Raw genomic sequence first — 17,459 nt, 5'->3', positions numbered from 1 at the left:
GTACATCAGTTTCCCAGGACTATGTTCAAACAAAAAGCTAATTCATTCCATGATTTGTGCAGATACATGTGACCAGCTATTACATTTTGCTTTACACAAATATGCTGTTTCTTCACAGAGTTTAAGCCATCTGCAAATAATGTTGAAATCTGGAGGCATTTGATTGTATGACTGAATTAGTTTCCTCTGCACTGAGATGACAGAACAACACTTGTTAAATATTATATGCTTTCTATACGGGGTCCTTATTTTCACATGTGGCACAGAAATTATCACTTGCACATCACTGCATCACCGAGCATCTACAACAACCAAAATTTTGATCTTTCTGTTACATTCTATATAATTTTTACTGATGTATGGCTAAGCATTGATTAGTTACAGCCATTTGTAATTGCTGTATGCATTTGGATTACCCTGTATTTTTGCATACTTCTGTGACATAGTTTGACTGTCAGAATTAGTTTTCACTGACAACAGTAGATATTCTTATGCCTAGGCATTTTAAAAGAACTGATAAAGGATACTTTACCATTCTCACCTATAGGCTGAAGCTGGATAGCATCTTCACGGCCGTCAGTAATTGTTACACTACCATGAGGATCTTGGAACATATTTGAAGCACCCACAACTTCAGCATTGTGAACAGTAGAGTGATATTTCACTGTAGGACTTACACCACGTATCAACTGAAAGTGAAGTGTAACTACATTAGCAGTACAAAATAAAATATCACTATTAATTCTTCCATAGATCTTAATACTTATATAAAATCTACACTTTAATATGGAAATTATGAACTAATTCTCTCAACACAGTTTAAAGTAACAGCTTAATTTACACAAACTGAACTCTTTTTATGAGTTCATGCATTTATTATTAATTAACAATAGAAATTTATGTGAAACCAAATGGCACTGCACTGTACGGCATGTGCATTTCTGCATCTCTGCATCTCTGTTTTCAGAGGTTTACCACGAAGTGGAGGAATTACGTTCACCTGAGACCAGTATGGTTGGAAGGAGTGGAGGCAGTAATCTCCCCCTTTATTGTGTAATGTTGTCAACAAGTCATATAAAAAAAAAGTTTCAGCAAAATCTAAGATCTTCCTATAAAATGTTTCAAAGGTTCAATCAGTTTTGACTGCCCGGTCATTTGTAACAGCCTCACATAAATATTTCAAGAACAGTGTAATAATCCCAATTCCACAGGAAGCAAGTGCTGATAGGTTCAAATAATATGGAAACATCAGTTTGATATGTCATGGCTACAAAATACTGACACGAATCACTTACAGAAGAGTGAAAAGACTCTTAGACGCTGCCCTCCAAGAAGATCAATACGGGTTCCCGAGAAATGTACAAAAATATGAGGTAATACCGACCCTATGACCTGCCTTAGAAAATTCACTGATGAAAGACACCACTACATTTATAACAACAAAAACAATCAATTTTTGACCAAATAATTTAACTGTATAGATAAAAAAACTACTCATCAAGTGGCAGCAGAACACACACATAAAAGAGGGTTGTAATTAGGTAAGCTACCGGAGCCAGTGGTTCTTTCTTAAATGTGACAATCATGGCCTTAGTGCCTGTTTCACCACACATGCCATGTGGATTCATCCCCCAGACACATGTTTCTCAGAACTCAGCAGATGGGAACTAGCACTACAACATGTCCTTGGTTCTCATCACCGACCTGGCTTTAATTTACATTAATTTCTTCTGTATCAGCATTTCTTCACTGTCACTATTCTTTTCTTCACTCCATTTTAGTTTTCTACATCTTTCATTGTCTTACCCGTCTGTTTTTCATGGCCCCCCTCCCATCTCTACTACATACAATGCACTTAACTTTTCACTCTTAGTAACTCATGCATGATGTTCAAGCAGTAATGTCTGTCTTGCATTTTACCCTGTCTTCCACCTTTAAGCTCTCAGGTTTTCAAATCTCATCCGATGCTGTCCCCAACAACCAGTCTTTCCTTCTCATCCCATGTAGTAAGTCTCCCCTGATCCGCAGTTCTAGGTGACTTTGCTGAAATCTACCCCTTTTCCTAGACCTCTCCAGTCCTTTTGCTTCATCCTCTTCCTTCCCCTACAACCATTCTGCAAGAAGAAGGAGCCACTGGCTCCAATAGCTTGCCTAATTACAACCCTCTCTTATGTGTATGTTCTGCCACCACTTGGTGTATACTACATTTATAGAATTTGTAGATCTACGGAAATTTTCTGACAGTGTCAGCTCAAACACATTTTTTGAAATTCTGAAGATAGCAAAGAGCAAAATGTTATCAACAACTTGGACAAAAACCATACTGCAGTTATACTAGTTGAAAAACATGAAAGAGAAGCAGTAGTTGAAGAGGCAATGGGACAGAATTGCAACCTATCTCTCAAGTTATTCAATCTGTACGCTGAGCAAGCAGCAAAGGAACCAAAAACAATTTGGAAAATGAATTAAATTTCAGGAAGAATGAATAAAAACATTGAGGTTCACTGATGACACTGTAATTCTGTCAGAGACAGCATAAGGACTTGAAAATCACTTGAATGGAATGGGTAGTGTCTCAAAAGGAAGTTATGAGAGGAACAGCAAGGAAACTGAAACAAGAATAATAGAGTATAATTGAATTAAATCAGGCAATCCTGAGTGAGTTAGATTAGGAACAGAGACAATAAAAGTAATTCAGTAACTCTGCCATTTGGGCAGCAAAGTACCTGACAATGGCGAAAGTATAGAGCAAATAAAATGTAAAATGACAACAGCAAGAAAAGATTTTCTTAGGAAGAAACATTTCTACATCTAAGATAATTTGAGTGATAAGTGTTTTCTAAAGGTATTTGTGTGGAGTGTAGCCTTGTACAGGAGTGAAATTCGGGTGATAAACAGTACTTACAGGTAGAGAATATAAACCTTTCAAATGTGGTGCTACAGAAGGATGTCACAGATGAGGTGAGTAGGTCAGATAACTGATGAAGAGGTATTGAATCAAACTGGGAGAAAAGAAATTTATAGCACAACTTCACTATCTGAAGGGATCAGTTGATAGGACACATTCTGGAGAACCAAGGAACAGCCAGTCTGGCAATGGAGGGAAGTGTTTGTGGATATGTGGAGAGAAGGATGGGGAAGGCAAGGGGGGCAAACGTTGTAGAGCATGAATAGACTTGACTACAATAAGCAAAATTTAAATAAATGTAGTGTGCAGTAGTTATGTAGAGATGAAGATGCTTGCACAGGATAGTATAGTGTGAGGAAATACATCAAACCAGTCTTTGGACTAATAACCACAGAAGCAGCAGCAAGTATAACAACATTTTCTCATGAAAAGAAAAGATCTTTCACAGAGAATGCCTATATATACTTACAAACCGCATTCTCTGCTTCTGCGCCTTTCCTCTTCCAAACCAGTCACAGAAAAAAAAAGTTCCTGGCAGGTAAGGATTCCATGTCCTGATCATTTTGTACTTGTCTTCACTCTTTATTTAAGGAAGTTTGGAAAGCAGAAAAGAAATACAGCCAGACATCTGATTGGAAAGCAGAAAAGAAATACAGCCAGACATCTGAGGGGAAATCACTCAGAGTACTGCCTACAAAAAATCAAATTCCACGCACAGCACACAGTTTTAACCTGACATAAGCTTCATACTGTATTGTCTGTTGTATTACTGTAATTACTCAGTGAATGTTTAATGCCATCAATAAAAATGTGGTTTACATCAACAACAACAAGTACTAATACTACTACTACTCTCTCACTATAGTCTTCAGTCCAAAGACCAAGTTGATAACTCCCTTCACACCAGTCTATCCTGTGCAAGCCTCTTCATCTCTGCACAACTACTGCAACCTACATTGATTTGAACTTACTTACTGTATTCAAATTTGCTCCCCCAACAAAACTTTATTGATCATGCTTTTGCCAATTAATAAATTAACTATTTCTTGGTGCCTCAGGATGTGTCCTATACAGCATCAGTTCAAGTTGTGTCACTTCTCCATTCATTGTACTTACTTCTACATGTGTGGACGTTATCTTTACACATTTATGTGCAAAATTAATTTTTTCCTTCAAGTTTCTGCTATTTGCAACATTAAAAGATTATGTCCAAATATTGTTTGTAAAGAATCCTCTTTGCAACTTTGCACCTTTTTTGGTGAAGTTCCAAAAGCATTAACAAATAAGATAAAACTGTGGCATCTACTGTGAATCACAATCAATTCTGCACATTGTGTTTTGCACTTTGTACAATTGCTAATTAAATTATGTTTGGTATGTTCAATCGATAACATTTATTTGAACACAGTCAGAAGTTAATGTCTGTGAACATACACTACAGCTTTCATTTAGGCTATGGTAACATGATTTCAACAACTTGAAGTAAATACATCATAAACAACATTTGAAACATTATCAATCATACAATTCAAATACAAATTGTTTACTTAAAAAACTGAAAAAAAGAATATTTCCACCAAGCTATTATTTTAAATAATATTTTATTAAGCGCTCATAATGTCATTTTTCAAATTTATCGACACTGTAGCACACACAAGATCACTCAGCTGATAAAAAACAAATGGTACAAACTTTGTGAGGGAATGAGGATTTTTATCACATGAATGTGACCAACCATTCCACAATAGCAGAAAAAACAGAAAAGATCAGAAGTTTAGAAGACAGATATTTTAATAGTTTATTTCCTTCAGGCCACATGAGGAATTCAAAATCTTTTTAGAGGTTTTTCTCCCACTTAGAATTCGTTTCTGTTTACATGTATTCTAGCTAAACTTAATTTATTGACTTACAAGCAAAAACCTGTCTACAAGTCCTTCATTTTCAAAACTTACCGAAAATACAAAGACACAGAAAATGAGGCATACGAGATCTGTTCAAAAAATTCTGAAACTTTGTCCACAAATTTTTTCTACGCTTACCTTTTACTTACTGTGCACAGTCTCCTTCAAAATACTCTCCCCCACAATTGATACACTGCTCCCAATGCCATTTTAACTTCCACAAGTGGTCTTGGTATGCCTCTTGCTGGATCACATGAAGCATCACCTGTGAATTTTCTTTTATCTCCTCTATCGCTGCAAATCTTTGTCCTTTCAACTCAGAAATAAAAAAGTCCATAGGGGCCAGATCTGGAGAGTATGGAGGACAGCGATTTTGTTTTTTGTGCAACAGTCACATACCAAAAGGAATGAATGTGTGGGTGCATTATCTTGATGCAAGAATCATAAATTCTGTCTCCACATTTCTGGCCGTTTACTTCTCAAATTTTCTCGCAGGCAGCGCAACACGTCCCAAAGGTACCATCGATTATCAGTTTTCCCTGTGGCACAAATTGATGATGAACTAATCCTTCAAAGTCAAAGAAAACTATCAGCTTGGCTTTGACATTTGACCTGAACTGACGGGCTTTTTTTGGTCTTCGAGAATTTTTCCCAACCCACTGTGAAGATTGAACCTTGATCTCAACATCATAACCGTAGATCCACATCTCATCACCAGTTATGATTCTCTTAAGGAACATCTCATTCTCATTTGCACAATCCAAAACCTCTTCACAGATTCTGGTCTTGACCCATGAGCCCTGGTACAAACTTCACGGCAGTGCATTCTCAAATGCTGTGTCCGGATTTCTTGACATGATCCAACTGAAATGTTACATTCTTCTGCAGTCTCTCTAGCAGACAGTCTTCATTTGGCTTGCACAGTTTCGCTGACATTTCTAACACGAGTGTCGTCAGTAGACATCGGAGGGCATACTGAACAAGGGTCATCTTTTACTTCTGGCCAATTTTAATCTGTTTCAACCATTTGTAACACTGAGTGCACCTTAAACACTTGTCAGCATAGGCTTTCTGCATCATTTGGTGTGTCTCTGTAATGGTTTTCTCGAGTTTAATGCAAAATTTAATGCAGACACATTACTCCTCTAACCCTGCCATCTAGAAATTCGCACACTGTGCGACACAATGTTCTACTCAAAACAGCACTGAATGATAACTGACATGACATACGGCAATAAAACTTCCGGCAGTTAGACATTAAACACAGTCATGTGCAGGGTTGCCAACTGCATTTCGCTCCAACACCCAATTGGCACAAAATTACGAATATTCCAGAATTTTTTGAACTGAGCTCGTATGAGCTAAATTTTCTAAATAATTTTTTAGCCTATTAACAGAAAAATTAACTAAAATAGTAAAATCACAGTAAATTGCAATAGAACATATTCAACTTTTGCAAAAGGTGTCATGGGAGTAAGTAAAGTAAGTTTCATTAAAGGTGCACCGTTTGATGAATACCAATACTGTGAACTACAGCCAACCTATCTATCTACAGCTAACTTCCCCCTTCTTCTGCATCTACATACACTGTCACAGATTTACTTCCTCCATTACAGATAATCACTATAACAGTGCCACTGCTGTGTTCTGATTGCTGAAGATGATGAACGTAAGTTTTGAACGTACAGCTCCAAAACAATGACTTAATGAGAGAGAAAACATTACTTCTGCCACCTGAATCTTGAACTTTCATTTCAATAAATAAATAAATAAATACATTAATAAATAAAAAGTAATGTACAGTTCATAATAAACCTTAACACTTCCTATTTCATCATCAAGATACTTACTTATGCAACTGGGAGCAGCTTACGTCTGTTGAACACAATTACGATGCTAGTATTTTAGATCTAGACTAACCAATTATGGACAGTATAAATCATGGCATTTATACAGCATATAAGCTTGCACAGTATTCTAAAAATTGTGTGTTACTATAAAATGAGTACTGTGGTGACAGAATGACAACAAAAGCAAAAGCATTACAAACATGCTATTAATAATACAGATTCCACCACCTTAACAGACGTAAAATTGAGCAAAACCTATTTTTGTCTTTTATTAAGTACTGAATGAAAAAGAGTTACACATTCACAAGTGTTAAATTATTTTGGAACAATATGTTTCAAAATTATGAATAACCCACAGTTAAATGCATTGATTAGATAGGTATCTTCAGAATTTCCTACAACAAACCAACACATTGCTTGTCTCTTAAACGGTCATTTTTAGGACCTCTTGTTTCTTACCCTAAAACAAAAGGTCGTTAGACAAAGTACAGACAGAGAATTTCAAATGGCACAACAGAAAAATATCAGTAGCATAAAAACAATTGGCTCTGTGCTAGTAGGACTCACGCACTGAGGGTTCTGTACAAACTTAATTAAATACACAGACAGTTCACCCATTCTGGGTATCGAGGACATCAATGATTTTTGCCTGCCACCAACAGTGATATCGGCAAGATATCAGTCCTAGGGATTCCAAGACTATTGGGAATATTTTAATCTCAAGCTTGAAGTTGGGTAACAAATGACAATTTTTTTTCATTGGACATAATTACAAATTAATAACTTTCAGATCTTTTCTTTTGGCTGTACTGTGAAGGCTTGCTTCTTTGAAAATTTCATTATTCTAGGTCAATGAGAAGCACCCTGTAGGCTTTGATCAATGTGTCTGAGAGTGTCAAAATAGGTGACATAAATGGCTGTGTATCTTTTGGTTGCTATAACGTCAAAGCTTACATTTACTCCACCATCAAGTGACTATAGACATTAGAATTCGACATAAATTTTGACTTGATACATTAGCCCTTTCCTGAGGAAAAGGGGGCTTAACAGATAGATTGATGGAAATGACTTTTTTTAGAGATATAATAACAAATTCACTGATTTAGAACTTTTTTCTTTTATTTGTACTTTGAAACCTTGCTTCCTGCTAAATTTCACGATTTTAGACCAATGGGAAGAACCCTACAAGTTTTGATGAGAGAGTTTGCGAGTACCAAAAAATGTGACATAAATCACTGTTATCTCTTGATTGCATTGACTTAGACGCTAACATTTATTACAACACCAAGGTGCCATAGTCCTTAGTACGCCACACATTTCAACTTGACACGTCTATCTGTTTCTGAGAAAAAAAATTTCAACAATCGGACAGACAGACAGTTGGACAGACAGACAGACAGAGACAGTCAGACAGACAACAAAGTGATCCTACTGCTCTGGGTACACTATTGTTATTATTATGTTTGCATGTTTGCTTCTAAAAGTCCTGTATTGTATACCGATACTCACGACATGCTCCACGCATTATGTAAGTACTGACAAATGAAGTGTTGTGGCGTAAACCATTTTAACCCTTATCCATGAAGATGGTCTACGACTGAAACTGGTCGATATTTGGGTTTAAAATAAAAGAGGCTGACGGCATAAATACATTTCATACAGTCCTATAAGAGTTCTATTTTTACTGATTGAGGTACAAAACCCTAGAAGTAGTAACAACTGAAGAAATCACTGAATTGGACACTGCTGCTAATATCTACTCAAATAACACCAATGGCATGGTAGAGGTCAGTTGCCTTTACATCCAAATGGTATTGCAATGGTGACTGCAAAACGGCATCAGATGAAGAGTCACCACAATACTTATGAATCACAAATCCACTGAAAGATGTAATACATTGCACTGTAGCACTGTTAATATATTCTACAAATTTATGTCTTGTAGAAGATGTCTTTCCCGATGCCCTAATAAAAATCCAAGGTGACTTCAAGTTTTAAGGAAGACATCAAATCTGGGAATGATAATTATAGATCAACTTCACTAATTTCCATGTTAGTCCTTGTATTTGAAAGCATCATGTATCAACAAACAGATGAGTACCGAGAACACAGCAAGATATAAAGCATATCACAGTTTGGTTACAGGAAATGTCAGCTGTGTCAGCGACAGAACTTTTGGTGAGATATTTTAGTAAAATTTGAGGACCATCCTCACACATAGGTCACCTTCTGGGATCTGTGCAAGGCCTTTGACTGTGTTGTGCCCTCTGCTTTGCTCTCTAAACTGCTGTACGATGGAATCTGTGGCAACAGTTTAAAGCTGGTCAAGTCATATCCTTAAAAGAGAAATCAAGTTGTGTGGTCTGGAGGTCAACTATCAAATTCACTCGATGTCCAATAGAGAGTGTCTCAGAATCAAAATTAAGATATCTCCTATTGTGTTTAAAAATAGATGACTTGCTAGAAAATACTGATGTAAGGATCCATATGCATGTAGGTTATATGACTTATGTTTCTGAAAACTGTATTGCAGTACCTTGTAAACAATATGAATTTGATGACAGGAAGTGCAGCATCTTGATTTAATGCAAATGGTATACTATTAAATGAAAAAAAAAATGTTCCAGGCTACATGATTCAGTCTCTCAAAAACTGACAATACAGAAAAAACAAGATGAAAATTTTTGGGAATTAGATTTGTCAACAAACTCACAGAGAATTCTCCATGTTGAACACATAAGTTACAACTTTAAGACTGATATTTACTGAGGAGAATTTAGAATATGTAAGAACAGCATATGTTGCATCATTGACCACCCCGTCCCCCAAAACCACTGTTAAGGTATGGATTGTTAGACTTCACAGCAAACATGATCCACGTGCAGATAGTGAGTGCAGGCCTGTGATCAGCGAGTATCTGTACTCCATCCATTGACGCTGGGAATAGCATGGGGTGCTGTGTGGGGACTTGAGTAAAAGAGGAAATTGATCCTGAAGGAAATGCTTTAAGAAACCTACAAGTTCTTCATATTCCCTGTTGCATTATAGATCGATTACTTCAAGCTGCAGATTGAGCAAATTGGGTACTGGAAGCTTTTTCATTTTCCCACCCAGCTGCGCTACAAATCATGATTTCTTTCATAACATGTCTGGCACTCCATCTGTAGACACATAAATGAATAAATTTCATGACAAACCTACATTTCCTACTCTTTCTTCAACACTGCTACAAGTTTCACAGTCAGCTGTGATATCAACGCCTTCATAGAGCACTAAAGAATATGAAACAATCTCTCTATAAAGATTCTAGAATCTTGCTTTGAACGTCATTTGCCATAATCTATTTGGGACACAAGATTTTTATTTTTGATGATGGCACCACATGAAACTGTTCAACCTGAACTGAACATAACTGAACAGCTGCAACTACTAAGTATTCCTTTATACGAGGTATAAGTATAACCAGCTGAAAAAGTACACAATGACTCTGGTAGTAACACTGCAATTTTGTAGAGCGTCTGAACTGTGTATCTTCAACCTCTTTGGAGAGTTTCCATTTAAGTTTGCAACCGCTCATTCACATTTTCCACTTCTGTATTTTTTGACATGATAACATATGTAGCAGCTTTGTAAATTTAGTTTCTTGAAACTATTTGGTGTCTTATGACGCACTAAAATTTTTAGGTAAAAAGAGAAGACTCCACACACCGAGAATTAAAATGTGAAGACACTCTCAGTGTTACAGAATGCCAACTTGCCATTACCGCTATCAGATGGCACTGCCATCAAAACTGGCCTTTCCCATTTCATTTCACAGTTGGCACTGCTCTCATGTTGTTGCAATCACATAGTGGGCATGCACTTCCCTCACTCACTACCACACCACTACTGCTCGCAAGCATGAGCCTGAGAAGGCACAATGTTCGTGGTCAAAATCAGTGAGTTGTTAAGTGCTGAATTAATACTATGGGGAAGCAGCAAGACCATAACCAATATTTTTATAATTCAGAAGGAAACAATCAGAAATTTTGGTCATTAAATATAAGATCTTACCAGTAATTAATCTATATAACTTCCTTAGTGTTAATTAAATACCTGCTGAGTTACTGAACATAAGTTTAACAAATCAAAGACACAAGTATAATATCAGATACTGCATATTTCTAATCTAAAATTAACAATAGTCTTGTTTTCATAGCAATTCAAGTCTATAACAAGTTTCCAAATTCCACCCAAGGAATTCCTATCAAACTGATTAATGAAAAGCTGCACAGTATCTCATTACAAATCAATTTTATTGGTTAGGACTATTCTTTCATGTGCCCAATACAACTACAATGTTGTAATAATTAGTTATGTAAAATATCATATTAATCAAACAATGGAAAATCCAGGATTGAATGTAACAATACCAGAGAAGGAAAGTTGCCACTCACCATATGCTGTCACGATAGGCACAACAAAAAGATTCGCACAATTGTAGCTTTCGGCCATAAAGGCCTTTGTCTCAGCAGTAGACACACATTCACACACTCATGCAAACACAACTTGCATACACGTCTGCAGTCTCAGAGAGCTGAAACCGCACCAGAGTTTGGTTTCAGCTCTCTGGGACTGCAGACGTGTGTGCAGAGTGTGGTTTCAGCTCTCTGAGACTGCAGACGTGTGTGTGTGTGTGTGTGTGTGTGTGTGTGTGTGTGTGTGTGTGTGTGTGTGTGTGTGTGTGTGTGTACAACTATGCGAATCTTTTTGTTGTGCCTATCAAGACTCAGCATCTGCGCTGTATGGTAAGTGGCAAACATCATATCAAGAAATATTAAAACCATAGCTAAGTATTTTGTTGAAGTTTTTTACATGTATTTATGTCAAATGGATAATAAGGAATCAATCTATATCAAGGTGATGGTAATCTCTACAAACACATTAGACTTCACTATATATTATGCAGCTGGTGCAGCCGTTGAGGATCAATTATTAATCGTCTATTTTACACACAGGCTCACATCTGCATTAAATTTCTTGTATGAAATCACATCTCCCGTATCTGGCACTTTAGAAAAATGGTGGTTGTTGCAGGAAAAATTACTTCATATATGAGATCAGTCATTTTATCAGGTATACTGTGCATAAATTCTGTAGGTGAGTGAGTCTACCCAACTCACACAGTGAGTGTGGGGGGAAAAAACACATTTATGAAGCAATCACTGTAAGACTGAATGTAAATTTCAGCAAAAGTTCATGCTGCAGATGACATACTGTATAAAGAAGCACATGTTATTAAAATGTAAGGAATACAAATGGTAGTGGCACGTTATTGAATATAAAGGTGAAATTAATCACAACATCTAAAATTAGTGTTTTCCTTTGTGTAACAATGTACATTTAATGCATTTCAGGAATTGATACTGATAACGGCAACATATTGCTGATACAAATAAAATAACTGCATAAAGAGAGATTAATGAACCTGACATTTATGAAACTCAGGCAGATCATAAAGTATATATGGATTCTCAATCATCACTACATGAAGCTTCTGATGAACTACTCATGAAAACCTAATGTTTTACTGGAAACCAACTACACATCAACTGCCACCCTATGGCTTTTGGTGTAGTACCAGTAGCCATGTTTACAGAACAAATTAGGGGACTTGTGTTTTGACTGTTTGTGAATATGAAGATTACATTTTTATAAGTTCAGCAGTAAAACTTGTGCTGTTACTGAAAAGCAGGCTGGCACTACTCCCGCAACATGCCTGTTTTGCAGTGAAGACTACACGTCACGGGATTGAGGACTGTTTCCTCCCCCCTGTCGTATAGGCTGCCATGCAAAGCAGGTCAATTTAGAAAATTGTTTGTTGCCCCTGATGTGTAGGCTACCCTTCAAAGCAGGTCAATACTACTCCCACACAACATGCCTGTCAGGTGGGGCATCCAATATGGCAGGGACAGAAGACAAAATATGTTTTTGGCCATATCTCCACTGTATGGAATCTAAGAGGTTCTAACCCCACGGTGATGTGAATTTGCTATTTGTGTACCAAATTTGGTTCAAATTGATCAAGGGGTTTGGGAGGAGATGCTACACACACACACACACACACACACACACACACACACACACACACACACACACACACACACACACAGGGCACTTCATGTACAAGGAGCATTCAATAAGTAATGCAACACTTTTTTCGTAGGCCAATATTGGCTTTAAAAAAAAAATGCAGAATTTGTTGTGGGACATCTTGGAATATTCCTGCTTCAGCCCCTAAAGTTTCATGACGTTCCAATTGGTGGCAGTGTTATGCATAGCCTTCAAAACGTTGTCTGTAACAGAGTTGCATTCCTTGCAGCGAGCTAACATTAAGTTTCCTTTGGTGGAAATTCAGACCTTTGCAGATATTCGTAGGTGGTTGCAGAATGTTTACAGGGGTCTGGCAGTGAAAAAAAGTCTGGGGAGTTGTTAGGTGAGGAGTCTGTCATCATCACAACAAGGTCATGCACACTGGCAGGCAGCTGCACACAGATGTGACTTGTACAATGTTGGAACATGTGGACATTCTCATTTGAGATGATCAATGGAGCACAGTTAAACATCTCGCTGCTCAACTGGATGTCTGTAGGTAGTGCTGACAGCCTCATCCACTATTTGTCCAAAGATGTGTAACCGCTGGGTTGCTCACTGTCTAACAGAATACCAAAAAGGGCTACAAAGGACCATATTTGCGGAATTGCTTGTACATTCAAGACTGATCATGACAATTTTTTTTCAAACATTGTCACAGGTGATGCAACACTGGTCCATCACTTCAAACCAGAAACAAAATGGCAATTCACGGAGTGGCACAACACCAACCCTCCTCCAAAGAAAAAGCTCAAAGCTGTAAAGTCATTCCAACAGTCTTCTACAACTCTAAAGGGGTTACCTGTTTGATATCCTCCCCTCATACTGCAATGATCAACTCTGAAGTGCACTGTGCTACCATCAGGAAATTGAAGAAATAACTTCAGCACATTCATCGCCACAAAAATGCAAATGAACTTCTCCTTCATCATGACAACCCAAGGCCTTACACACCCAAGGGAGCTCACAAAACCTCATTGGACTGTTCTTCCACATCCACCTTACAGCCCAGAACTCGCACCTTCTGACTTATCTGTTTGGACCAATAAAAGATACACACTGTGGAAAGAAGTATATGGATGGTGGGAAGTTACTGATGCAGCAAGATATTGCCTCTGACATTGATCAGTAGAGTGGTACTATGCAGGCATGGAGGCCCTTCTAGTAAGAGGCATAAGGCCATCACATAGAATGGAGATTATGTTCAAAAATAGGGTTTTGTAGCCAAAGAAGTGGGGAATAATATGATGTATTTGAATACTTAAGAAAATCAAGCTGCTTTCAGAAAAAAAAAGTGTTGCATTACTTACTGAATGACCCTCATATATTTACACATTAGACTTTCTCCTACATTACTGCTATTTGATTTTGTGTTTTGATAACTTGGTACTGACATGACCATATGTCCTGATCTTCCAGTTACTGCACTTCACTTCAATCTAGTCACTTTTCCTTTTAAATTCTCTAACCTACCTACCTGATTAAGGGAGCTAATGTTCTGTAGTTTGACACACAGAATGCTAGTTTTGTTTTTCCTTATTCTCCTTGGTAGTCCTCAGCTGGCGATTGGAATATTTCACTCAAGAAGATAACATCATCATTAACCCTCCTAGTACCACTATGACCCCTTAAGCACATTGGAAGTATACATCTCCCTTGTTTTCAAAGTTATTACTTTCAAAATATATGACTTTCTCCCTCTTAATCAACTGTCCTATGTGGGCATACAGTCCAAAGACATTTTGTTCAATTTAATATTTACAACACATAATCTATCCACAGTTTTTCTGCACTAGTATCACTGTGGGCAATATACACACAATCTAAATTTCTTTTTATTTCTTGAATGTAAGATTTATAAGTGTAGAATGGCTGCTACATAGAACAGCTGTAATGCATATTTTTGTGTTAGTTCATTAAAATATTGCCAATCTGTTCCATCTGAATTACTTGGGGTCTTTGTGATGCTAGTGGGACTCAGTGAAAGAAAAAAAAAACCTGGTAGTGGGAGGATTCAGCAATACAGCAGACCTGCATGCCCTTGGGAAAAATAACAGCTGTTATTGCTTTCAACCATCTGCAGTACCAGCATAGTTAGACCTTATTGGCTTGCGTTACAAGGTTGGGTCACTTAATCCTCCAGACTGTTACCCCTGTAATTAGTGAAGAGGCTGCTGTCTTCCTTCAGAAACCACAGGTTGGTCTTGCCTCTCCGCAAATACACCTCCACTGTGATTAAACCCAATGTATAACTTATCTGTATCAGTGAGGCATGCAAGCACCCCAGCTAGGCAAGGTCTGTTGTTCATTAATAGTTACATAATCTTAACTGTTACTGTTACATGAAGGAAAAAATGACAATGGCCTTGACAACATACTAACATTACACTTAATAAAAATTCAAGACATGAAAAACAGTAAACTTTAGTATGAACAATGGAAACTCCAAGTTGGATTATCAAAAATATTAAGGAAAGGACAGATTGCTACAAAAATGAAACACTGAGTTTCGGACAGGCATGACCATCATCTCCAGCAGTTCAGATCAGAATGCAACTTCGTGCTGTATGAAAGCAGCAATCTGGAGTGGGCTGGGAAAGGGGGAGGGATAGCAGGAGATTTGCAGTGGGAAGGGGGGCAACAGGAGTGCGGACAAGATTGCTGTCTGGTGCAGCGTGCAGGGACTAGACAGAGACATGACAGACTACTAGGCAATGTGTCAGGAGGTTATGAGGCAGGAAGATGCGTGAGAAGGGGAGGGGGCAGATGGAAAAGGAGAGGAGCAGGGAAGAGAAAAGACGGGCAAGTGCATTGGCACAGGATCACACATGATGACTGTGAGGGGACATGAACAGGCAGGAGATGATAGGATGGGGTGGAGGGGGGGGGGGGGGGGTGCACTGTTGGTGGAGCGTATGGGGACAGCAGATTACCATAGATTGAGGCTAGGATAACTTAATGAGTGTACAATGTGTTGTAAGGGCAACACCCATGACTGCAGTTCAGAAAAGATGGTGTTGGAGAGGAGATCCAGATGGCCCAGGATAGGAAGCAGCCACTGAAATCAAGCATTTTACATTCAGCTGCACACTGTGCCACAGTTTAGTCTACCATACTCTTTGCCATATTTTGACAGTGGGCAGTCATCCTGGTCAGCAGCTAGATGGTATTCATACCAATATGAAAAGCTGTGCAGTGATTGCAGCAGAGCTGGTATATGATATGGCTGCCTTCATAGGTGGCCCAGCCTGTGATGGGGTAGGATAAGCCTGTGACAAGACTGGAATAGGAAGTGCTAAGTGCTGGGTGGGTGAATTGGACAGTTCTTGTACCTAGGTCTTCCACAGGGATATGATCCCTGTGGCAAGTGGTTGGGATTGGGAGAGGATTGGGAATGGACTAGGATGCTGTGGAGGTTGGTTGAATGAATGAACACCACTTTAAGAGGGATGGGAAGGCTCTTGGGTAGTATGTCACTCATTTCAGAGCATGATCATAGGTAATCAAAGTCCTAGTAAAAGCTGTGTTTCAGTTGTTCCAGTCGAGGGTGGTACTGGGTGATGAAGGGGGCTCTCTTTTGTAGTGCTGGGGATTTGGGGGTGTGTAGGGAAATGGCATGAGAGATCTGTTCGTGGACTAGATCTGGGGGATAGTGACTGACTATGAATACCTTAGTGAGACCTCAACACACTGGGCAAGGGAATCATTGTAACTGCAGATATGCTGCTCCTGGATGGCCAAGATGTGTAGGAGGGATTTTTTGGTGTGGAAGGGATGATAACTGTGGAAATGCAGGTACTGTTTGTGGTTGGTGGGTTTCATGTGGACAGAGATGTGGATGGAGCCATCAGAGTGGAAATGGTCAACGTCCAGGAAAGTCATACAGGGGGTTGAGGAGGACCAGGTGAAGTGGATGGGAGGGAAGGTGTTGAGGTTGTGAAGGAATGAGCATAGGGTGTCTTGGCTCTGAGTCCAGCCTGTGAAGGTATCAATGAACCTGGATCAAGGATTAGGTCTAGGGTTTTCAGATACTAGATGGCCCATAAACAGGCTAGCACAGGAAGGTACCAAGTGGCTGGCCATGATTGCCTTCCTTTCAAATGAAAAGTAGTAATGTGCCACACTCTGCCACACACCTACCCTTCTTCACTTATCTGCCTATTTCCTTTTCCACTCCCCATTTCGCCCGAGCCCTTCCTCCCCACAGCCTCCCAACGCTGCACCTCACAGCCTTGTCATGCCACAGTCTAGTCCCGGTGCACTCCGCCAGACAGAGCTTTTCTCTCTCCTCACACCCTGCTGCCTCTCCGCTTCCATTGCCTCCTTCCAGATTGCTGCTTTTGTTCAGTGCAGCAGTTGCATTCAGGCCCAAGCAGCCAGAGATAGCAGTCATAAGTGTGTGGGGTTTACTTACTTGTGTGAATGTGTGTGTATGTTTTCTTTCCAGAAGAATTCTTTGCCTGACTGCTCAATATTTTAGTCTTTTTAACATACGTTTTGTTGTGCCTGTTCTGCAGCTCAATGTGTCATCTTTACAGTGAGATGTGCTATCCTTTTCCTAATATTGAGATACACACAAATTACTTTGAGAACAAGTACCAATTATCAGAACAAGTGTACAGAGTGTGTGTGTGTTTGTGTGTGTGTGTCAACAGCAAAATTGTAAAT

General features: G+C 38.7%; 1 protein-coding gene across 1 annotated transcript in view; it reads right to left on the bottom strand.

The window, feature by feature from the left end:
* LOC124616722 (piezo-type mechanosensitive ion channel component) overlaps positions 1-17,459 on the bottom strand; it is a 684,203-nt gene that overhangs the window by 427,305 nt on the left and 239,439 nt on the right. Inside the window, exon 10 of the mRNA XM_047145082.1 lies at positions 533-689. Within this exon, the coding sequence (XP_047001038.1) occupies positions 533-689 (157 nt within the window). The remainder of the gene's footprint in view (positions 1-532; positions 690-17,459) is intronic.

The sequence above is a fragment of the Schistocerca americana genome, chromosome 5 (genome assembly GCF_021461395.2).
Source record: "Schistocerca americana isolate TAMUIC-IGC-003095 chromosome 5, iqSchAmer2.1, whole genome shotgun sequence".
NCBI classification, from domain to species: Eukaryota; Metazoa; Arthropoda; class Insecta; order Orthoptera; family Acrididae; genus Schistocerca; species Schistocerca americana.
This window is presented reverse-complemented; position numbering and strand designations above follow the sequence as displayed.